Source organism: Hemitrygon akajei, chromosome 10 (assembly GCF_048418815.1).
Source record: "Hemitrygon akajei chromosome 10, sHemAka1.3, whole genome shotgun sequence".
Lineage (NCBI taxonomy): Eukaryota > Metazoa > Chordata > Chondrichthyes > Myliobatiformes > Dasyatidae > Hemitrygon > Hemitrygon akajei.
This window is the reverse complement of record NC_133133.1, coordinates 140437086-140461943: the sequence shown is the minus strand read 5'-3', so window position 1 is coordinate 140461943 and position 24858 is coordinate 140437086. Positions and strand designations below refer to the sequence as shown.

General features: G+C 38.6%; 1 protein-coding gene across 13 annotated transcripts in view; it reads right to left on the bottom strand.

Annotated features, from left to right (window-relative positions):
* The window catches only part of cadps2 (Ca++-dependent secretion activator 2), a 669949-nt gene that overhangs the window by 118089 nt on the left and 527002 nt on the right, over nucleotides 1–24858 (bottom strand). For 7 of the 13 annotated variants that reach the window (XM_073059126.1, XM_073059121.1, XM_073059123.1 and 4 more), the window contains exons 18-20: nucleotides 24373–24477; nucleotides 18066–18169; nucleotides 11608–11764 (exon numbers count right to left, since the gene is read on the bottom strand). In XM_073059126.1, coding sequence (XP_072915227.1) covers nucleotides 11608–11764; nucleotides 18066–18169; nucleotides 24373–24477 — 366 coding nt within the window. The remainder of the gene's footprint in view (nucleotides 1–11607; nucleotides 11765–18065; nucleotides 18170–24372; nucleotides 24478–24858) is intronic. The other 6 variants (XM_073059127.1, XM_073059128.1, XM_073059130.1 and 3 more) reach the window with 1 other exon arrangement.

Genomic DNA, 24858 nt, shown 5'->3' with positions numbered 1-24858 from the left:
ATGGACCCTACGGATTAGAGAGGAGGAGGAGAAGGTGGTTGTTGTCTCGAGGCAAATTGTGGTGGATGAATCCCCAGGACCTGACAAAGTGTTTCCTCAGACCCTGTGGGAGGCAAGTGCAGAAATTACAGGGGCCCTAGCAGAGATATTTAAATCATCCTTAGCAAAAGATGAGGTACTGGAGGATTCGAGGATAGCTAATACTATTCTGCAGTTAAAAGGAAATTATAGGCCAGTGAGCCTGACGTTTAAGGGTTCTGGGTCTGTACTCGCTGGAATTTAGAAGGATGCGGGGGGATCTCATTGAAACCTTTCGGACATTGAAAGGCATAGACAGAGTAGATGCCTCAGGATAGAGGGGCATCCATTTAAAACAGAGATGCAGAGAAATTTATTTAGCCAGAGCATGGTGAATTTATGGAATTGGTTGCCACATACAGCTGTGCAGGCCAGGTCGTTGGGTGGATTTAAGGCAGAGATTGATAGGTTCTTGACTGGACGTGGCATCAAAGGTTATGGGGTGAAAGCCAGGAAATGGGGTTGAGGAGGAGAAAAAAAAAGGATCAGCCATGATTGAATGTCAGAGCAGACATTCTGCTAATTCTGCGAATGGCCCAATTCTGCTCCTGCGTCTTATGGTGGTGGTAAAGTTAGAAAGTTAGCAGGCATTCTAAGGAACTGGGTGTATGAGTATTTGGATACACATGGACTGATCAGGGATAGCCAGCATGGCTTTGTGTATGGTAGGTCATGTCTAACTGAACTTATAGAGTTGTTGAAGGCAAGGTAGTTGATGTTGTCTACATGGACTTTAGCAAGGCTTTTGACAAGCTCCTGCATGGGCTTTGGTCAAGAAGGTTCAGTCATTCAGCATTAAAGATGGGTAGTAACGTGTGTCATCCGAGGTTATCTGCTGAACGTGGAATTGGGCTTCTGCTTGCTGGAACCATAGGTGAGGTCGCAGCGTCCAGAAGCTTGGCAGTTTCAACAAAACTGCATGAACAGATGCGGCGTCGGTCATCTTCAGCCCAAATATCGTTTGGGCCATCGGGGTCACCAATTGTAGCGGTGTGCTACACGCAGCGCTGAAATAACGACACGGAGTTGGTGAACTGCAGTTACAAAAAGATTTTATTCAAACTTCGCGGCCTCGCTTTAAAGCCTTCCTGATCCTGCCCTCCCCGGGCGCGGATGCTGTAAGGGGCACGTATTCACAGTCCTGTCCCACGCGCGGATGCTGTAGGGGGCACGTATTCACAGTCCCACGCGGGCTTTTCCCCTTGCTGGTGAAGCAGACGTGGCACCCTTTTGGGACTGGCCTTTATGCCGGCGCGCTGGCTATTTGTGAGCCGGTTCGAGTGCGCTAGGAAGTGGGTTGCCACAAGGTGATAAATTGGATTAGACATTAGGTTTGTGGGGGGAAGTTACACGTGCTGAAAGTGAATACCTCTTAGCCTTTGCATCACATGCTCTGCTACAGAGAAAAATGATACACAGATTGACAAAGGGGCCTTGAGTCTGGTTTGGGGTGGAAAATGTGTCAGCCAGTACTTCCATGGGAGAGTGTTCACCCTCACTACTGATCATCAACCACTAGCATCCTTTTCGATCAACAGTAGGGTGTTCCACTATCAGCAACAGCAAAAATGCAGTTATCGGCTCTGTTTCTTGGAGGACATAATTACAAGATCAAAATCTAGTGGACAATTAATAATGGAAATGCTGATGGATTGTCCCATTGACCCTTGGAAAAGAAAATAACTGAAAATTTAGAAAAGAGGATGCTCCTCTTTGTTGTTTATTTAATACTACAGTAATATTTGAGTAATATTGTAAATGCATTGTTTAAGTATTCTTTTGGTGCTTACATAATTCATTTCGGGTTATATGTAAAAGTACACAGATGGCATATGTCATCTTAAGACCACAAGACCATAAGACTTAGGAGTCTTACATACATACATCCCTCAAAGTCGTTGCACAGGTTGATAGGATAGTTAAGAAGGCCTATGGGATGCTCGGCTTCATTAATAGGGGGATTGAGTTCAAGAGTAGAGAGGTCATGTTGCAGCTCTACAAATCTCTGGGGAGACCACACATAGAGTATTGTGTTCAGTTCTGGTCACCTCATTATAGGAAGGATGTGGAACCTATGGAGAGGATGCAGAGGAGATTCACCAGGATGTTGCCTGGATTGGAAAACAAGTCATATCAAGCAAGGTTAACAGAGCTGGGACTTTTCTCTTTGGAGCATAGAAGGATGAGAGGAATTGATAGAGGTCTACAAGATTATGAGAGGCATAGACAGGGTTGATAGACAGTACCTGTTTCCCAGGGCACAAATAGCAAACACCAGAGGGCATATGTACAAAATTAAGGGAGGGAAGTTTAGGGAAGACATCAGGGGTAAGTTTTTTATACAGAGGGTTGTGGGTGCCTGGAATGACTTGCCAGGGATGGTGGTGGAAGCTAAAACATTAGAGGTATTTAAGAGTCTCTTGGACAGCCACATGGATGAAAGAAAAATAGAGGGTTACGGGGTAGTGTGGGTTTAGTACTTTTTTTAAGGAATATATGGGTCGGCACAACATCAAGGGCTGAAGGGCCTGTACTGTGCTGTAGTGTTCTAGTTCTAGTGTCTAGGAGCAGTATTAGGCCACTCAGCCCTTCGAGCCTGCTCCACCATTCCGTCATAGTTGATCCTGGATCCCACCCAACACCATACACCTGCTCTTGCCATATCCTTTTGATGCCCTGACTGAGGAAACAATCCTCATGTGTGACACCTTATCAAACGCCTTCAGAAAATCCAAGTAAATGACATCTGCTGCCTCTCCTTTGTCCAGCCTGCTTGTCACTTCCTCAAAGAATTCTAACAGATTTGTCAGATAAGATTTTCCATTACAGAAACCATGTTGACTTTGACTTACTTTATCATTAGTCTCCAAGTATCTGGAAATCGCATCCTGAATAATAGACTCCAACACTTTCCCCAACCCCTGAGGGCAGGCTAACTGGTCTATAATTTCCTTTCTTTGCTTTCCTCCCTTCTTAGAGAGTGGAGTGACATTTGCAATTTTCCAATCCTCTGGAGCCATGCCAGAATCAAGCGAATCCTGAAAAATTATGGCCAATGCATCCATTATTTCTTCAGCAACCTCAGGACTCTGCAGTGTAGATCATCTGTGCCAGGTGACTTATCCACCTTAAGACCTTTGAGTTTACTTTTTCCTTTGTAATAGTAATGGCACTCACTACTGCTCCTTGACACTAATGGACCTCTGGCACAATGCTAGTGTCTTCCACAGTGAAGATAGGTGCAAATTACCCATTAAGTACATCTGCCATTTCTTTCCCCCCATCACTACCTCACCTGAATCATTTTCTACTGGTCTAATATTAACTCTCACCTTGCTTTTACTCTTTATATAACTTTATACATCATGGCACCATGTCGTAAGTATGCACCTTGTTAAATTAAAGAAATGAATATTCACATTTGGCTGGTCTCTCTGTGTTTTGCTTTTGATTAGTTTTATGTTTTTGAGTTACAAAACATAACATTTGACGTATTCTTCCTAATGCAAATCAAAAGTCTCCTTATTACGGCAAAGATGATCCAAAGGGATCCCAAAGACCCTACGCTGTTTCAGGTCTACATGGCAACCCAAAATAGCTGGAACGTCCAGCAGAAATTCCAGTCCCCCCATGAACTTGCCCATGACTGGAGTTGCCTTTTGTAGGGATTGAGAGTTGTTTCACCATTGATGCTGAGAGTTAAAGTGTTGGAGGAGTGACATGGCAGTCATCCAGGTGTGGTCAAAATAAAAGAATTGGCTCAAAGTTTTCTGGTGTCCTGGGATAGATCAGCAGATTGAGCAGCTTATTATGCACTGTTCAGGAAGCCAATATGTCCAGAAGATGCCAACTATAGTGCCTCTCCACCATGCCTTGGCAGAGGATTTGTATGGACTTCACTGGGCCATACATGGGCACATATTTCTTGGTAATGGTGGATGCATCTACAAAGTGGAGAGCAGTGTTTCCAATAGCCTCCACTTATGCCTCAAACACTGTTGTGTGTTGAGAACAGCAGATACCTGGGAAAACCACCACTTGGAAATCCCCCTCCAAGTCACTCACCATCTTGACTTGGAAACATATCGCCACTCCTTCATTGTCGCTGGATCAAAATCATGGAATTCCCTCCGTAACAGCACTGTGGGTGTACCAACACCTCATAGACTGCAGCAGTTCAAGAAGGCAGCTCATCACTGCCCTCTCAAGGGCAACCAGGGATGGGCAATAAATGCTGGCTTAGCTGGCAATGCCCACATCCCTTAAATGAATAAAAAAAAGTGTGAGCAGTTTCAGGTTCCTGGATGTCAATATCTCTGAAGATCTATTCTGGGTTAAACATACTGATGCAATTACAAAGAAGGTACGACAGTGGCTATATTTCATTAGGAGTTTGAGGAGACTTGATATGTCACCAAAGACTCTGGCAAATTTCTGCTGATGTACCGTGAAGAGCATTCCAACTGGTTGCATCACCTTCTGATATGGAGGGACCACTGCACAGGATCGGAAAAAGCTGCAGTTAGTTGTAAACTCAGCCAGTTCCCATCATGGTCACTAGCCTCCCCAACATCGATGACACCTTCAAAAAGTGATTCCTCCAGAAGGCAGCATCCATCATTAGGGACCCCTATCACCCAGGACATGTCCTCTTCTCATTGCTACCATCAAGGACAAGGTACAGGGGACTGAAGACGCACAATGTTTCAGGAACAGCTTCTTCCTCTCCCCCATCAGATTTCAGAATGGACAATGTACCTAAGAATACTTACTCATTAATTGTTTTGGTTCTTTTTTTAAAAAATATTTTATTTAAGTTTTTATATATACTTCTTGTTGAAAGTGATAGTTTTAAAATTATTATGTATTGCAATGTACTGCTGCAGTAAAACAACAAATTTCACAACACACAAGATTCTACAGATGCTGGAAATCCAGAGCATATTGCTGTAGGAATATGGAAATGAATAAACAGTCAAGGCTTCAGCCTGAGACCCTTCATTGGACATTTCACGACATATGCTGGTGATATCAAGCCTGATTCTGATGTCTCTGTTCTTCCTGCGGATGGGTTGCTTTCTCTCTCCCTGTGAATGCACTCTCCAATGTTCCATTCACTCTCCCTCTATCTTTCTCTGCTGATCATTTGTCCAGACCCACCCTCCTCCTCTTTTCTCTCCTATTCCCTTTATTCTTGCTTTCTCTCTCCCTTGCTCTCCTTTCATCTTTGTTCATTGGACAGACTGTCTGTCCTTCTTGCTCACTTCCATTTGCAGTAATCCACTGTGAAGCTGCTCTTTCCTTCAATCACCTTGAATTTTTCCTCTCTATTTGTCCTCCATGTCAATTTCTCCCTTTCCCTCTCTTGAGAACACTGTACATTGTGCTCTTCTCTTTTTCTCTATATATTTCCTTGTGGCATTGAAGTATTTTGGTAGGTCCATCACATCTATATTGGTTTACACAACAATCCCATTACTCCATAAATATTCCCTGCAACATCTCCTTCTCACATTAACCGACTCATATTCATTTTCGTTCATTCTCTCCCTCTCTCTCTCTCCTCATTCTTCCTAGACTCCATCTCTCTCTCTACAGATCACGTTGTTCTTTTATCCTTCCTTTTCCTACAGTCTTCTCATTCTCTGTACACCTTCCCCTCACCTTTGATATTTTCTATCTCTGACCCCGCTTTTTCTATTAATCCCCTCTTTCTGTTACGGTCTGTATCACCACTGTTCTTTCTACGGACTCTCTAGCTCTCTCTCTCTCTCTTTCTCTGCCAGCTGCTTCGTCATCGTCTCCCTTTTGCTCTCTATTGCTGCCACTTCTACAGTTTGTCTGTGCTCTTTCTACAGTTGCCCATGCTCATTTGTGAAGGTTCCTTGTGTTTATGCAAAGCCATCTGTTTTCTACAGGTCTGCTTATTTATTCCACCAGTGTCCTTTATCTTTCAAATGACAGTTTTACTCTTCCTATTACACACTACTTTGTTTACTTGAAGTGGCAATTAGCATATGCAGAGCATAAAATAAATGAAGCGAGTTTTTAGCTAATTAAGTGAAAAATACATCAGATGATTTTTTTTCCTCAACCTTAAATAATCCACAACCTCATTAGTGGCTGTCGAAAAGATTTAGTATTTGTGAAATGGGACTGGTTTATTTCATGGAGAAAATATAATTTGTTGACATATAATTTGCATTATTCTGAAACGTGGCTGAAGAGTAATTGTCATCATAAAATCCATATCCTGAGCAATTTTTTTACTCTTACATTACTGTCCATTTTAATTTCTTTAATATGCCGTGGAAGTCAAACGGCATGTGGAATATTTCTTAAATTTTATCAGATATGCTTTTTATATTATAGAGTTGGTACAGGTGAAGAAACATGCTTTTCAACCAATTTGATTAATGCCGTGTAACTACTGAAGCAGTCTTCAGAGCACTGAGCTGAAGAAGGAAGATTGAAAATTAATGTAATTTAAAGATACATATGGTTATCAGAGATTGTTATTAACACGATGCAAATAGCCAAGGACATCATATTATTACTCAGTAAGCCTTCATGTCAAGTAGATGGACAATTTTTCTTTATTGACTATATACTCAGAATGAGTCTGAAATAATTAGTAGGTTACTTCTTTCGCAACGTCTCCAACTGTAGTATCCATTTTGCCATGAACTTCATGGTCTTAATTTCACCACTGAAAACTCGTGCTTATAACCCACAAGAGGGAGAACAGAAGCCTAAGAGGTCTGCTCTGAATGTAGATACTTTCACTTATACACTTCTCTGATTTGGAATCTTGAGCTGAATCAACTTGAAGAAGTATTATCTTTGTCATGGTTTCAACACAAAAGTAATCCACTGAGAGTATCTCTTTGTTCATTTCATAATTAGTTTCAGATAATGAGAAATGACTTTCTCAGTCACTCAGGGTTTTATTATGACTAATTTGATTCCACTTCACTTTCCCTGGTAATTATTAACATTTGCCTTTTTATTGTCATGAGACCATGTTACATCATTCACCTATTCATATTTTAAGCATTGTACTGCAATGGAGAAGTCGTTGGTTTTCAAATGCTGCATAGGTGGGGTAAATATCTGCCCAAGTATTTTTTTCCTGGGGTTGAGAGTGACTCTACCTGCTTTTCTACTTTCTTTAAAAAGTAATTTCTTAATTACAAAATGAGTCTTTGAGAAAGAAACGTGGGAGCTGACTCCCCCAAGAATGGTCATTTCATGATTGCAGACAATGTTTTTTCACAGTTGGTACAGTAGAGTAGTTAAATGCTCTTGAATATGGGGTAAACTTTCTCCACTGCTTGCAAAAAAATCAATTCGCATTTTTTTCTTAGCCTAAATACATAGTAGATTACAGGTAATTCACACAATGATTTCTGTCATATACAAATGTTACTAGGTTGTTGTTATATGGATAAGTAAAGCACATAAGGGCTTATAATAATTTGACTATTGTACAGTTTTTGTTTGTAAGCTCCACAGAATGGAGCATATTACAAACTCGTAGTAATCCAACTTGATCTTCAGCTAACTTTTCATTTCTTGAATGAGGAAGGATGGATAAATGGAAAGGTAAAGTTACCCTGTGTAACAAAAGTACACATCCCAAGACTTCGCTATGCTCCATTGTCAAAGGGTTTCCAAATCAGTTGTAATCTTTGTATGTATATCAGTTGTAATCTGTGGTGGCCAGTGCTATCATGTTTGCTGTTGTGTGCTGGGGCAGCAGGCTGAGGGTAGCAGACACCAACAGAATCAACAAACTCATTTGTAAGGCCAGTGACGTTGTTGGGGTGGAACTGCACTCTCTGACAGTGGTGTCTGAAAAGAGGATGCTGACCAAGTTGCATGCCATTTTGGACAATGACTCCCATCCACTCCATAATGTACTGGTTAGGCACAGGAGTACATTCAGCCAGAGACTCATTCCACTGAGATGTAACACTGAGCGTCATAGGAAGTCATTCCAACCTGTGGCCATCAAACTTTACAACTCCTCCCTCGGAGTGTCAGACACCCTGAGCCAATAGGCTGGTCCTGGACTTATTTCTACTTGGCATGATTAACTTATTATTATTTAATTATTTATGGTTTTATATTGCTATATTTCTACACTATTCTTGGTTGGTGCGGCTGTAACGAAACCCAATTTCCCTCGGGATCAATAAAGTATGTCTGTCTGTCTGTAAATATCTATTTGTACCCCTGCCTTGTGAGCCTAAAGAGGAAGAAACCATACAAGTAAAATATAATTGACTCAATTTATAAAATTTATACATATAATGCCAACTCTAAAGGTAATCCAGCTGTCCCATTTCTCCATTTTTCCCCCTGTAATCTGTTTTCTTTCATACCTCTATCTTCCACCCCACCCCCACAGCTTCATCTAAATTAGAGATAATTCACAGTCATCAGTTAACCTACCAGCAGCTGGGAGGAAACAAAAGGAACCAAAGGAAGCTCATGAGGGTGAACGTGCAAATTCCACAGAGAGCACTTGAGTTAACAGAGTCCTAGAATCACAGAGAAGTACAATACGGAAACATGCCTTTCTGCTCGTCTAGCCTATGCCAAGACCACTTAAACTGCCTCCTCCCACTGACCTGCACTGGGACCACAGCTCTCCATACCCTTCTATCCAAACCTCGTTTAAATGTTGAAATCGAAGTCGTATGCACCACTTGTTCTGGCAGCTCATTCTATGCTCTCACGACCCCCTGGGTGAAGAAGTTTCACCTCATGTTCCCCTTAAACTCTTCACCTTTCACCCTTAACCCATGACCTCTAGTTGCAGTCCCTGCCAATCTCAGTGGAAAAGCCTACTGGCATTTATTCTGTCTATACCCCTCATAATTTTTGTACACCTCTATCAAGTCTCCTCTCAATCTTCTATGTTCTAAGGGATAAAGTCCTAATGTATTCAATCTTTCCTTATAACTCAGGTCATTCAGCCTTGTAAATTTTCTCTATACTTTTTCAGCCTTATTTACACCTTTCCTGTAGGCAGGTATATGGAGGAAGTTAAGGTCATGGGGGGGGGGGGGCGGTTATATGCGAGGCAGGGTTTAAGAGCCGGCACAACATTGTGGGCCGAAGGGCCTATACTGCACTGTACTATTCTATGTTCTATGTTCTAAAACTGCACACAATACTCTAAATTAGGTTTCACCAATATCTTATACAACTTCAACATAACATCCCATCCTGTTCTCAATACATTGATTTATGAAGGCCAATGTGCCAAAGGCTTTCTTTATGACCCTATCTACGTGTGACACCACTTTCAACGAACCTGTATGGACCTGTAATCTCAGATCCCTTTGTTCTACCACTCTCTTCAGTGCCCTTGTTGATCATACGAAGGGTAACACCTCACACTTGTCTGCATTCAAGTTCCATCTGCCATTTCCAGTCTTTCAGCTGATGTAGATCCTTCTGTAAGCCATGATAGCCTTCCATGCTGTCCACTAAACCCCCAGTCTTGGTGTCATCTGCAGATCTGCTGATCCATTTAACCACATTATCATCCAGATCATTGATACAGATGACAACACATCACAGCACTGGAGATCAGGACTGAATCTAGGTTACTGATGTTATACGGAAGCAACATTAGCTGTTTTACCACCTTCAGTTTAAAAAAAATTACAATTTTAATTGTCATTAGTTGCAATTGGTAAAAGAAGCTGATAGAAATAAATTCAATTTAACTGGTTGAGCTGTCCAGAATGTACAACTGGATTTTCAGAAGTGATGTTATAAAAAGGTCTTCTACATTCAGAAGATAGCAACATTTCAGCACGTATCCATTAAATCCAATTAAAATAGTTAATTTTACACCCTAGGTTAATAGATCTTTGCTGGCTGTTAAAATATATTTTAATTAAAATATATGGAGGAAAAATGTAAATATAGGAGTTAGGCAACTTAATGAGATTTGGTGCTGGTGGTGTAGTTACAGTTCTAATCTTGTAACATGGCAATTGGACAAAAACTCCACAGATCTCAACTATGACATCTTTGAAATTTAAATTTTAGGAAAATAAGTCATTAGTAATATATAAGTATTGTTGTAAATATACAAATGTTTGTACATCTGGTTCACTCATGCTATTAAATGTTTCAAGCTAAAATTCCAATTGTCTGATTTGTTGTTAATGTCACAGAGTGGGTATACAATTTATGGAATATCTTCAGTTTGACCAATTACTATGTGAATTTATAGAGAACCTTAAATGCCTGAAAGTACATCACTGAAATATAATCAGAGGAAAGATAGCAAAGACCCAAACCAGGAGGAACCAAATAATGTTTAAGTGGCAATTATTAAGAACGTTCAAGGTGGCTGAAGCTAAACAACCAACAGTGGGATGAAGAAATAGGGAGAAACATACAGGCCCAGTACTGGAAAAGAACAGAGATGTCTTTTCAGACTGAAAAAGGTTAAGGAGATATGGAGTGGAAGCCAATGAATGTCAAGTGATTAAAGAGCTATAGATGATTGGGATCTGATGCAAAGTTGGCTTTATGCCACTGAACTCTAGATAAGTTGAAGTTTATAGTTATTGGAGACATAAGGCTGATTAAAAAACATCCAAATAACCAAAATTATGATGCGATGGAAGCAGATAAGCTGGCGCTGGTTACAGAAGCAAATAAAGTGATGGTATATGAAGATCAGCAGTGGCTGGAAGTGAAAAGAAGTGCCCTTCTGGCAGAGCAGTAACGATATCAGAAGTTCAGCTGCAGAAGAATGCTGAAGCTTTAAATATCTGGCATATTTTCAACCACTGCTGGATAAAATTGGCACGAACAAGCTCCGTTGATGGCAGGATCACTATGTGGATGATTTGTATATCCTGATCTTAACATCTCCATTGATATGTTTAAATAGTAGCTTTGAAGGTTCTATCTAACATGGCATACTAACTGAACTATAAATAGGGAAAAATACAACCAACATCCAGAGTCTGCTTTCCATGCCATCCTTGCTGTTACAGCTCTATTTTCACCCTGTTGCATACATCTTACAATTGATGAAACATATCATCCTATTTGTAGTTATCATATATTTTACAAAATCCAAAAAACTCTTGTTACAAGGAAATGGATTTACAGCAAATTCTCAAAGCAAATAATTTTGCAGAATTCTCCAAAAGGGAAACCTCGCTATTTTCAAACAGAGTAGGTTTATGTTCTGTATCTGTGCAAACAACTTGAATCTTCTACTTTAGAATATGAATTCCACTGATTCTAATGGGCAGAAATATTTAAAGCCAGCTATCTGCTACTCTTTTCAGCTTAAAAATTCATTGTGGTCTTTCAAGAGGCAACATCTCCTTTTACCTTTTTTTATTTGCTAGTTCCTGCTGTTCAAAATATAATCCAAGATACTTACAGAACAGCAGAATTTTTGAGGAGAAGTTACTCCATAAAAAAATTAAATTATCAAATCAGGAACAGAGTAAAGCAAGAAGAAATCCAATAGGTACTCACGTTCGTTCCTCAGATAATTGTTGAGAAGTTGAAAAAGTGGAAAAGTGTCCCAAGAGTCTGGTGGCTGTGCCTCAAGAGTTGCATCCATGTCGACAGCAAAGAGTGACCAAAAAATCTCTGCATGCTCTGCCATTAGATCAGGCCACCATGCAAAAGCCTAGGAGACAATTACTAAACATAAGTGAAGGGCACAAAGCGAAGAGTTAGCACACAATTCTTCAATAGCATCTTACTGTGGTCTCTTGCTAGGCTGTTTCTGCAAATAACTTCATTAAATGACATGAGAGAATGCATAATTTACTTGTTTAAAATATGCCAATTGTAACTTCAAGTTCAAATTTATTGCCATGCAACCGTATACATGTATGCCACCAAATGTGGACAAGGGGCACAACATATTACATATAACACACACAACACAAAGTAATATTACCACAAAAAACTTAACATATAATAAAATATATTCCAGAAGAATAATGTTCTACATTTGCACTACCAAGTGCAGAACTGTACATTAGTTTTCAAATTCAGCAGCTTTCTCAAGCTTTATAATATTTTGAGTGGTTTCCCATCTTCATCAGATTTGCAAAATTTTATTTCCATGGAAATTGTTTACTCTAATGTTGGGGCTGATTAAAAATTAATGCATTATGCACAATGGCATGCTATCTATTTAAAATATGACCAACTAGATTGAAATTTAACCAGTCACTGACTGCATCAGCAACTAAGTTGTGTCTGGTTACTGCTCCCATAGTGTGGTCTGCGGGGCATTGCAATTCTTTGGCTCGTAAAGGGAGTTTATTCTGATTGTGTTTTACTCAGATTATTATCTGACACTTTGTGCTACATGCACTGCTCTATTTTATTGAGATACAGCATGGAATAGGCCCTTCTGGCCCTTCGAAGCATGCCGCCCAGCAATCCCCCAATTTAATTTACAGTGATTAGTTAACCTACTAAGTGGTAATTCTTTGGACTGTGGGAGGAAAATGAGGAGAATATACAAACTCCTCACAGGCAGCGGTGGGAATTGAACCCGGGTCGCCTGTGTTGTAAAGCGATGTGCTAACCGCTATGCTACCATGCTACTCATATTTTAGCAAGAAGAAGAAGTGGAGTAACTTGGCTAAGAAGCAGATGAAGACAGATGAGAATTTAAATTTGACAGAAAAAGAAACCGTTGGGAAATTTTGGTGATATTGTTCTTAGAAACGATTCTTATGCTAACTCACACTGCATGCCTTGCTGTCATGTCTCAAAGGCTATCTTTAAGCACGTGGTTATGCAGCTAATCCAAACCCTTGAACCTCAGCTTGAACTGTAGAGGGCTACACTTCCTGATATCTTTAAGTGGGCCATTGCAAGGGTTCACTGGCTTTTCTGACATGTCAATTCAAGTGAAACAACTACCAGGGAAAACTGGTTTATGTTATAGCTATTGATAAATAATGCTGTCTTATAGTATATTTCCATAGAATGATTTCACTGATCCTAATAAAAAATAAGCTCCGGAAATTAATGTAGATTTTTGCAACAGAGGCTCTTTAACACAACAACTTCAAGGCAAACATCCAGATACACGAACAACCTAGCAAAAGAAATTTAATGCTCTCAGCAGTCATTATTGTTCAAGGCATCAAAACGAACTGGGTGAATAAAAGGTGGCAGAAACATTTACTGAAAGAGAAAGAAAAAAGTGGTTTTCTTTCAACTATGGGGAGATAATCAGAGCAAGCATATCAGGTTGAGACCTCATTAGATTGACAACCTGAAATGTTCTTTCAACAGATAGTATCTACCATTGAGCATTTTTATTATTTCTTCTTTTAGCTTGCATTTCCAACATCCACAACTCACTAGTTTGGTCCTCATACATATATTCTTATATGTATTGTAGTTTGGGTCCATTCAGGAAAAAAATAGAGGATAAACACTTAAAAAATGAAAGATAAGACCATAAGTTATAGGAGCAGAATTAAGCTATTCAGGCCATTCATTATGGCTGGTTTATTATCCCCCTCAGCTCCATTTTCCTGCCTTCTTCCCATAACCCTTGATGCCTATACCAATCAAGAACCCATAAACCTCTGCTTTAAATGTACCCACTGACTTGGTATCCACAGCAGCCTGTGGTAATGAATTCCACAGATTCACACTTTCTGGCTAAATAAATTCCTCCTCAACTCTGTTTTAAGATGTCCCTGTATTCTGAGGCTGTGCCCTCTGGGTCCAAGACTCCCCCACTACATGAAACATGCCCTCCACATCCATTCTATAGGCCTTACAATATTCAGTAGGTTTCAATGAGATCACCCCTCATTCTTGTACACGCCAGTGAGTGTAGGCCCAGAGCTATCAAATGATCTTCATTCATTAACCTTTTCATTCCCAGAGTCATTCTTGTGAACATCCTCTGGATCTTCTCCAATTCCAGCACATCCTTTCTTAAATGAAGGATCCAAAACTGCTCACAATACTCCAAGTGAGGTCTGATCACCTTCTGTGACTTAATTTTTTTCACAACTTAATTTAAGCTGAAGAGTCCTATATGTATTGGAACAAATAACAAGTTTTAAGGACAACTGACCCTCACAAACTACTGTCACCCTTCCATGTATGAAGTTACTAAGGCACATAATTTTTTTTGTATTTATACCAACAGTGCACAGGAATGGCCAGCAATAACTGGATGGAAACTACTCATTTCTTCTCCCTCTGCTATTTATGGCTGCCCATGAATCCTATCTTTCATAATGTTGGTGAAACACAAAAGTAGATTATAGGGGATGTTAGAAGGAAATAAGATTAATGATTTGGAGAGAAATGGCAAATCATACTGTCAGCATATATAGCTTGTAAATAGAACTAATATTGAAGAGACTCAGTATACACTTGGACTAACTTGTGATATATTACTAAAGGTATAGGCAACATAGGGAAAGTTAATTCTTCTTAATTAGTGAAGTTATTACTTATTTTAATTCAAAAATAAGCCAGCTGATATTTCAGAGAAGGGTTGTCTATTGAACACTTGCTATTGAGTACAAAATGCCAATCAGATTTCCACTGCAGTGTCTATCACCCTGATATAGTAAACTTAAGAAATTGAAGCAGATGGCAGATTATCTTCCTGTTCAGATACTGTCCTTTTAAAATCAATTGTAAATCGATTGCATGCAACATTACAAATGTGATGAAATATCCAATGGTGGATAACACTACTGGTCACGTACCTCTCTTCCCTTTTATGAATCCGCACATGTAAAAGAGGTTGTAGAATAAAATAAATCCAAACATTTATACAAATGTTAATATCTATAATTTTAGAATCACATCATACACTCCTGCAAAACATGCATCGTTATACAACTGTGTATTAGAATATTAATTATATCAAAATCAAGCTATTAATCCAAAGCTTCAGCAGCCTTATTCAATGAGATCTTCCATGTGAAGTGCTCTGTGAAGAAACACCTCACACTGTACGTCCTAATAATGCAATTAACCTCCGTATATATTTCCTTTATTGCTGAATCAGTTCTATTCTGTTGCAGGTATAAGCCAAAGATGTGTAAGCAGACATGAAAAATAATGAATATTTCTTATTAATAGCCTTGACATTTGCTGATTTTTAAAAAAGGTTTAAATTAATTTAATTATTTGTTTGACACTTTCAAAACGCAATCATTTTTTGCAGTGATTATTGCCTAATAGAATAACTGAAAGAAAGGTGGATTCATCAATCCAAATTTTTCAGTCATGGCTGATACTTCGTGTATTAATATCTGCAGACTGCATATTTTAAATATCTTTATGTATCTATCTATATCTAGCTATCTATATATATTTTTATATATATATAAAAGAGTGCAGCCTTTATATTCTGATATAAATAAGCCACTCAGTCACATTTATTTTGCATTTATGTTTCCTTTCCCTTCAAATTTTTGTGACTCACTCTACCTGTATATATCTGAAAATTTTAAAAAAAATCACATTTAATACCAACACATCTAATTGTTTTTGGAATATTAACATTATTTTGCATCAAATAAATGGCAGTGATATCCAGATTTATGATACTGACTGAAAACAAAAAACCTGTTTGGAATGTTTTAATCACCGTTATTAATTGTCTTGACACGCAGCTTTTCCGTGAGCTCCATAGTTTCATTACACTGTCATTTGCAGAATGTCAGAATTTGTAACGAAAGCACAGCAAAAATGCCTTTACTTTAAAGTTGTCATATTTCTTTCACAATGCAAATAATTCATGATTTCTGAATTTATTTACTTCAGAATATCTGCTCTTATCTCTACAGAATTATAAAGAATAATATCCAAGACCAGAACTAAGCTTAACATAAAGTATAAGTGACATGTTATCAGATTTCTCATAAAATTTCGATTAATTTTATAAACAACAAATTGTTCTCATTGAAATGGTATTTCCTTTTGAAATGGTATACGCAAGTGTCAAGGTGAATAATCTCTACGAATGCCATCTGTTGTTAAGGGAATAAAACTGGACAGTATATCTAGAGTTTAATGAGATTTTTAATGAACATCTGAACCAATGCAAAACCAAGTGTGCTGCTCTGATTATGTAGAATCTTCTTTTGCTGAAATCACATAACAGCATAGAAATGCACAGTAGTATTGAAGTCTCCTCCAACTCCCCCACTATGCCCCTATCCCAAGTTTCATGCTGCTTACCTTCATATTGACCTTTTAAACCCACCATCATGTGACCACTCTTTAAAAACATAACCATAACTTCCTCACTGTCCATTTAGAACATCTGTATCATCTCCAAAATCATCAAAGGTGACAGCCTTTTCACTACATTGTGATTTCATCTGCCCAATATTTCCACTGCTGTTAGTAAAGCAGGCTCCTTCATAAATGGACTTTCCTCCAGTAATTTACTCAATAAAATTCACCTCTGACCAAAACACTTCATTATCTCTTCTACGATCCCCAATGCCTTAGCTTCCATTTTATAAATGCCCTCTGTAAAGTTGATTGAAACTTGTAGTAAGATCACTGATCACAAGAAAGTTAGTCTTGGCTTCTAGATGGATGGCACCACTTTCTGTTGTGGAGGTGAGAATAGTGTCAACTGAACCAGCCTGACAGCTGAGTGACATCTTGGAAAACAAATTTCCATTCAAAAAAGGTCATATATCAAGCCTTCAAAAGTATCCTGTTTTGACCGACTCAAATTTTGATAAATACTACAACTCCAGCTCCAAAATCAGTGTCCAACCTTCCTCAAAGTGACAAATTCTAACTTCAACCAAATTAACAAGCTAATTTAAAGTTAGGTAAACATGAAAACTGTTTAAAGATCCTGCAGTTATAAAGGAGTCATGAGAGGAAGGTGATCATACAGGCAGAGAGAAACTTTGATAAGAACAAAATAGCTGAATTTAACTGCAAGAATAAATAATGAATCAGCAACACACATGGAGAAGGTAAGAGCAAATACATTAGTAACTGAAAACAGCACAGAATAATTTATGCCTTTAGTTACTTCCTTTTTCAGATAGGCACGTGAATGATATACACTATCTGACAAAGTAAAATTAATAATGTGTTCTAAATTAAATGAAAGTTCTTCAAACACTATTAGGATCCAAAACAAGCACGTTTTATAGCCATTATGATGCTGCCACTAGATGCTGTCAGGAATTAGTGGATCAGAAGCGTACACATCAACTACACATCATTCAATATAAAACTAATAAAATTGGTTTTCAGGATCAATCATGAAGACAATTACTTTAAATTCAGTTGCACAATTGGACATTAGTTGGAGAAATGAATATGAAGACTTTTCAGTATGCCAAAGAGTCAGCATTCGGAATGACTTTCTGATGAAGGGTAAAACCTGAAATTACTTAAGAAATATGAGATGCCAGTGCTGGAGGCAGAGGTGCTTCCGAATTGTGATTGCTACCAATGATTCATTGATTAGTTGTTGTAGAACCAAAGACATCATGACATCTCTCCCTTCACAATGCTTGGTTCAGATTCAAGCATAATACAACAATTCAGGTGTACGTTGTGGATTGTTGTTTAATGTGATGAGGATTCCTGCATCAGCCACCTTATCAGACAGTGAAGTCCAAAACTGCTCCTGCTGAAAAATACCTCACCGACTAACCTTTCTACTGTTAAATTTAAATAGAGAAAGTAGTTGTTGAGTGTAGTGAAATGGCACATTTAATGTAGGCAAAGGTGTTGGAGTTAATTTCTTGAAGATGATCTTGGCTCCTTTGGATATATTTGTAAATTTAATAGATGTACTCACAGAAATTAATAGCATTTCTGTCATTAAAATCCTGGTTTATGATTTGATTTACCTGTGATTTCCATCGCAATTTGTAGGTACTGTCCAACAGTTTAGGAGCGCTGTACAGAATTTGCACTGAGGAAAAATCAAGCCTTACCTCTGAATGATGCTCCTCATTTTGTTGAAGAACCTCAATGCATAGCTCTGCCAGTCGAATCACATCATCCAAACGCTTGGCTGGAGTTCCTTGGCTTAATGCTTCTGTTATCATTGAATGAAAAGAAATTCAACACAACTATTTTATACGTTGCGAGAGTGAACAAATTCTTCAGTGCACAGCAGCAGCTTGTGAGCGATCTTCTGCCGGAAACCAACACGTTCAAGCTAGTGGATGGATAAATGTGCTTGGGACTGTCTCATAGATGTCTTGTTACTTTCAAGGGTCAGAAACAACAAAACACAACAACCTCCTGATGGTCCAAAGGGAAACACTATGACTGGAATCCCTGTGCTGAATGCATTTCTGTGGTGCATGCTTCCTACCCTTTTCTAGCTCATGCCTACATAGTGGACTGCTGATATCAACGTTCACTCCTGCTTCATTCCCAACTGTTAACTTAAACAGTCCCATCATCCATCTCATTGGCCATCATTTGCCTGCACAATAAAGGAGGGGAAGGCTGTACATTGTACAGGAAGCTTCTCATGTGTAAGCCACCTCCTAGATCTACAGATGCTTTCCTTGAGCTTATATCTTCTGAAGGGAGGGGAATAACTGTAGGTGATCACTGTGGATACATACGCCTGTTTTCTTTGAGGCATTGCGGCTCTGCACTGGCTCCTACCCCCTATATTTTCCCTGCAGCCAGCCAATTATATATTTTCATCCCAATCCAATTCCCTTCTGAAAGCTATGGCATTACTGTTAACGGAGGAGGAGAAATCAACATAGCTACAGACAGGAAGTAGGCTGATACCTACTTACTTGGGCTGTAAAGAGAATATGTGACACTATCCCAATATTACAGGGTGTTGGTTGTAAGCTAGGATTCACAGTAAAGCAAAGCATACCAAAATCATTCTGCAAGCTATGCTAGTGATTACAGGGATTGTTGGCAGGACATTAGTTAGTGCAGCAAGTTTTCCCATCAATGCTATCTCATCTCTCCAGTATCTATTATTTGTTTTCCATTTGGCCCATCAAGGTTATACTGGTGCTATGTAAGAGAAATCTAACCAGTTCCACCCCCACCCATCACTTGGTCCTACAAATCCTTTATTACAACTGAATGGACTTCATTGTTGCACCTAGCACTGCATTCCAAACCTTCACATACACTGCATAAACATTTCCTCTTGTGTTACCTTAGGTTTTTTGCCAATCATCTTCATCCCATATCCACTGGCTCTTGACCCTTCCACTCCTGGGAACAGTTTGTGACCCAGATTACCTCACATCTTCACCTGCTCCAATTTGTCCAGCATTTTCTGTTTGTATTTCAGATTTCATCCACATTATTTAAATACTTTGATGCCAATTGTATGCTTAGAACATGGAAACGTACAGCACAGGAATACGCTGTGTCTGTTTCAAACACAATGCTAAATTAAACTATGTTCCTTCTGCCTGTACACAGTTCATTTCCCTCATTGCTTGTACGTTCATGTGCCTTTCCAACAGTTTCTTAAACACCATTACCACATCTGCTTCTGTAAGTTCCGGTTGGTATCCCTATTTCACCGTCCCTATGTTACACAAGGCGTTCTGCTATTACACACAGTTCCATCTAATGGCTTGTCTGAGGCAACAGATTCTCAGGGCCACAGCCAAGATTGAGAAAGAGTTCCAAACCATTGACCAATAGCTTTGTGATGGCTTGGTTCCACTTCACGTGATAAGGAAGAGACATAAATAACCTCTTCCTGTACCACTACAACTAGATAATCATTCAGTGGAGGCTTCCACAAACAAAACATTGCCGCCAAAATTATGAAGTTAATAACAATATTGAGCAATCAAAACTTGTGGCAGTGGTTCATTACTCAGTGACGTTAACTACAGGCCATCTGTCGGTAATAAACAGATATCTTTATGTCAATCTGTCCAAAAATATTCAAAACTAAATCATTTAATATGGCAACAATACCTGCACCAGTATTGAGATAAAATGGCATCAAAATCACATAATAGAAAGAACAATTAGAGAAGTGGGGAGAGAGAAAGGAAACTAGATCCATTGTTCAAAAGTACATACACTGGCCTTTGAAGTTATTAAAATTAAGTGAGTTTGATATTATGTAAGGGCATCCATAAGTTGTGTACTCATGACTTATGGGTTGGCACAGTAGCATATTAGTTAGCACAATGCTTTGCAGTATAGGCGACCCAGGTTTGATTCCTGCTGCTGCCTGTAAGGAGTTTGTAAATTCTCCTTGTGGCCGCATGGCTTTCCTCTGGGTGCTCCAGTTTCCTCTCACGGTTCAAAGGTGTACCCATTGGTAAGTTAATTGGACATTGTAAGTTATCCTGTGATTAGGCTCAGATTCAATCAGGGGCATTGCTGGGCACCTTGGCTCGAAGGGCCAGAAGGGTCTATGCGCACTGTATCTCGACAAATAAATAAATAAATTCAATTAACTTGGACAAACCATATATTTTTTCACCAGTGCTTTGCTGAGAAAAGTCACTCACCACCAGTTTTGTTCACAACCTGCAATAAAGGTTCAGGAGTTGGCCAATAAACTCTTTGACCTTGTAAATTATTAGTACTGTATATAGATAATATAAGCCTCAGTTTCACTTATTGACACATCTTATAAGAACCCAATATCTGAATCTTCAACAAACAAGAAATAATCTGTAGATGCTGGAAATCTGAGCAACACACGCAAAATGCTGGAGGAACTCAGCAGGCCAGGCAGCATCTATGGAAAAGAGTACAGTCGACGTTTCAGCCCGAAATGTTGACTGTACTCTTTTCCATAGATGCTGCCTGGCCTGCTGAGTTCCTCCAGCACTTTGTGTGTGTTGCTCCATCTTCAAAGTCTGAATTGCCTGTGGGGTACAAATGTTTCCCAATTTCCCCCTAAATGCTCTAGCAATAACCCCTCCATCCCACGGCATCTCAATTTTTCATTTTGTTGCCAAGAGAAATAGATTTTTAATCAAATGTCCCAAGTTCTTTTCAAATGTTTTGATTAGGTTTATCTGCTATACACAAGGGAAATGAATTTTCAAAGAAAATGCTTTGAAAGCTTTCAATACATTGCACTGCAAATGTTTCTGACAGGTGTTAATCGAAAACGATAGGCTAAACAAATATGGTCTCATTAAAATATCCAGCTTCAGTTATATACTGATCATTAACCTTTTGACAGTGTAAGGAATCCATCTCCGTTTGTGCTGAAGACTGTAATAGAATTAGTACAATGTCCAAAAGTCTCATTTCACCATTTTGTAGTAATTAGAAAACATTTCTTAACTCTTTGGAGAATATAATTCAAACATTATGAAAAGCAAAGTATTTTTCTTCTGATTTTGGTGCCTTCCATTGACAGAGATACAATATCTGGCAGCTCCTCGATTTGGGAAAGGTGAGTTCATTAGGGTGGGCCAAAACAGGTTTTGCGAGGGTTCTCTATTGCAGAATCTGTTGCCTGTGAAGTCAGAAGAATTGAGCAACAGAAACCACTAAGGGCTTACATTAACCAACTGATTTTATCAACACTTTATCATCATGACAACCCTTGCATCACCCTCTCAGGAAAATTCTCATTCTTACCCCATCTTCTCTATACCTAAAAATTCTTTTTTCCCTGGCTGAAGCGTCTTTAACTTGAGATGTTAACTCAATTTCTCTTTCCACAGATGGGGCCCCAACTGTTGGAAGTTTCTAGTATTTTCTGTTCTTTGGTCAGAAGTATTTCCACACAGCATAATAGTAATTTTTGGCCCTTATTTCCAAGCTATCTAATTGGTGCCAGAAACACTCAACAGGCCAAGGGATGCTATGTTAACTTTTTTTAATATAAAAAAATATGAAGATTACTGGTAATTTGTGAAAGCTACTAAGACTACTTCCCTGAGAAAAATATTCTCCCTGGGAGAGAAAAACACATTCCACGTCAAACTGTTGGTGTATGCAGTGGTTCCACAAAATGTTTGAATGTACCTGCATATGCCAACATCTGGAGAGACTAAACTTTGACCTGCCAAGATTGCAACCCAGTCAGTAACTGAACATTTGTCATCTGAGCCTGTGACCTGAAGGAACTCAGGATTAACTAAATTCAAATGCACCTACAGTATGTATGCTGAGGGATTTACCTCTAGTTTGGAACCTTTACTGCCTATTTAGATATTCGAGAACTGCAATTTCTAATTCATACCATGAGGACTAATTATTAAATTTTCACATTGGTGGGGTATTCAACATTTTTTTCAGTTAATAGATACCTGGTGTAATTGTCAAGACGATTCTGTGTTAATAACATAGAATTCAAGCAATAAATTACAAATTACGAAGAGAACTGTCACTCAGTAGCATGCACCAAAAAGGAAGTTCTACAACCTACAGTTGATTATGGCAAAGCTTTTCTTTAACTATTCCCAGTGTATAACATTCTACCAAAGCAATGAAAGTTCAAGTGACAAGGCTGAATTATATTTGCAAAAGTAGCAGTGAGACATCAATTTTTATTTCCATAGTAAGGAATAGCATTCTGCTGTTCAACGTTGGAAGCATTGCACAAGGCTAGCTTTAGTGGGAGGCCCAAAACTACTCAAGTAATCACATTGACCTGAGGTTCATGGCTTAAGTTTCCTGGGTCAATGAGATTGCTAGCAATGGACTGCTTGATGCAAGTTCACAATTTTAATGCTATTATCTCTCTATTCAGCTAAATAAATTTTAAAATAACCCTACGACTACAAAAGCAATATATTACATTCAAGTATTTCTTTCTCTTCTCTATTTTAATAGCTTGCTTTTTCAAAATCTACACTTCAATGTACCTAATCTGCTTTAATGTATTTAATGTTTTATTGTTCCTGCTCTACTGTTATCAATTACTTTACACCTTAATTTGCACCTTTCAAACACTTCTCTAGTGGCAATTACTATTTATCTAAGAGAATTATGCACAATTTTTGTTAAGTAGGGTGACTAAAGTGGACTTGTGTTATAAGATTCTACTCCTGACATGTTGGACTCAATCTGGGATTCAGTATGGTTTCTTTTACAACTAGAGCTTGTTGCTAACTCATACTTAAGCCTAATGCAACAACATAATCATATTGATCTGCACATCATGGCTTATATTTCCTAATGTGAAGCACAATTTGACCAAAGCCCAGAATTTCCATGACATGGTCTCTCTATGTAGCTGAAGGCTGTTTTAAAATAAAATAAGCATGTTATTGATCATCATAGATGATAGAACAGTACAGCACAAAAACAGGCCCTTTGGCCCACAATGTTGTGCCAAACCACCTAAAAATTGAATTCAAAAACTCCAAAAACTAATGGTCAATTTAATTCCTGATGCAGACAATAAATCGCTCAGATCAGCAAAGACCTGCATTTGTAATCATTTTTATGGACTGAATTTGGCTCTTGAGATGCTGACATGAGTAAAGTGTGGAAAACTGGTTTAGCTTTCACTACAACCAAGAAAAAAAATCATCTTTTGGCTCTTAATCAGTCTGATCACTACTTAATCCAATACTCTTCATTCTGTAAGATGCTTAACAATTTTATGTCCCTATCAGAGCAAGTGTTACTTTCTAATTCAGTTTTTTTTCTTATAGTTAATAGCCTTTCTACCTCTTCATAAAGGTATTTTTAGGTCACAGACTCTCAAAACAGCTATTCCAAATCACTGAGAGCCATTAATGCTTGTAGTGCATCAACCCCACTGTTAAAGAAACACATGGAAACCATTAACACGTGTTATGAAATAAGTCTGCACCTTGGTTCTGATATTACTAACGTTATGTTCCCAAATGGTACGCTCTTATGAGAGCATAATAAATCTAACACTAACCTTCATTTTATCACCATTAGCAAAAGATTTAAAACCCAATTATATTTGTCTATTGCCAGTTTGTTAACACTAACTTTTAAAACATTTAGTCCCAAATAACTGCTCTTATGTGGGAATACTGCTATAATGGAGCCCTCTTTGGTTTGAACTTCGTCGACATCAGGGAAACAAAACTACTTCTGAAACAGCAATTAAGTTTGAAGAGACTTCTTTGGGATATTGTGTTAAATAAGTTTAAGGAAAGAGAGAGGTTAGCCTTGGCACTTGCCTTACTAAAATAAATTACTTTTCTGCTACAGAACAGATTATGAGGCAAGATGAACATATTTCCAACGTGCAGAAGCCACACAAATCAACTACACTATGCATCAATTGCAATGTCAAAGGCAGCTGGAGACAAAAGGAAATGAGTACGGTACTTGTGTTTTGTTTAGAAATGCCACTTTGCCTCAGATCGGATGCGCTCGTCTGCTTTTTGGCTGGCAGAAGCTGCCATGGAGGCCGCTTAGACCTGGGTGACTGCACTGTGATATTCAGGCATGGAAGATGGGGTTTTAATATATATAAAAAAGAACAAGGGAGAGAGAACAAACCATAACCATGTAATAGAATAATGAAGAGGCTGATGCAAAGGAAAGCAATGAGGCGGAAACACACAATATCTTAAAAGAATGTACTCTTCTGAACCGCACTAAGGCCACTGGCTTCAGGCATTCACAGCAGTTCAATTAACAGCACAGGCAATATAATGGAGTGTTGGTAAAAGGGCACTTTGAACAACTATATTAATGGAAATGTGAGTCTCAACATAGCTGTTCAATTATTGTGAATACTTCAGAAACAAGCATGGACAAAATAATAAAAAAAAGCACTTATATGTGCAAATGGATGACCGGTACAGAACA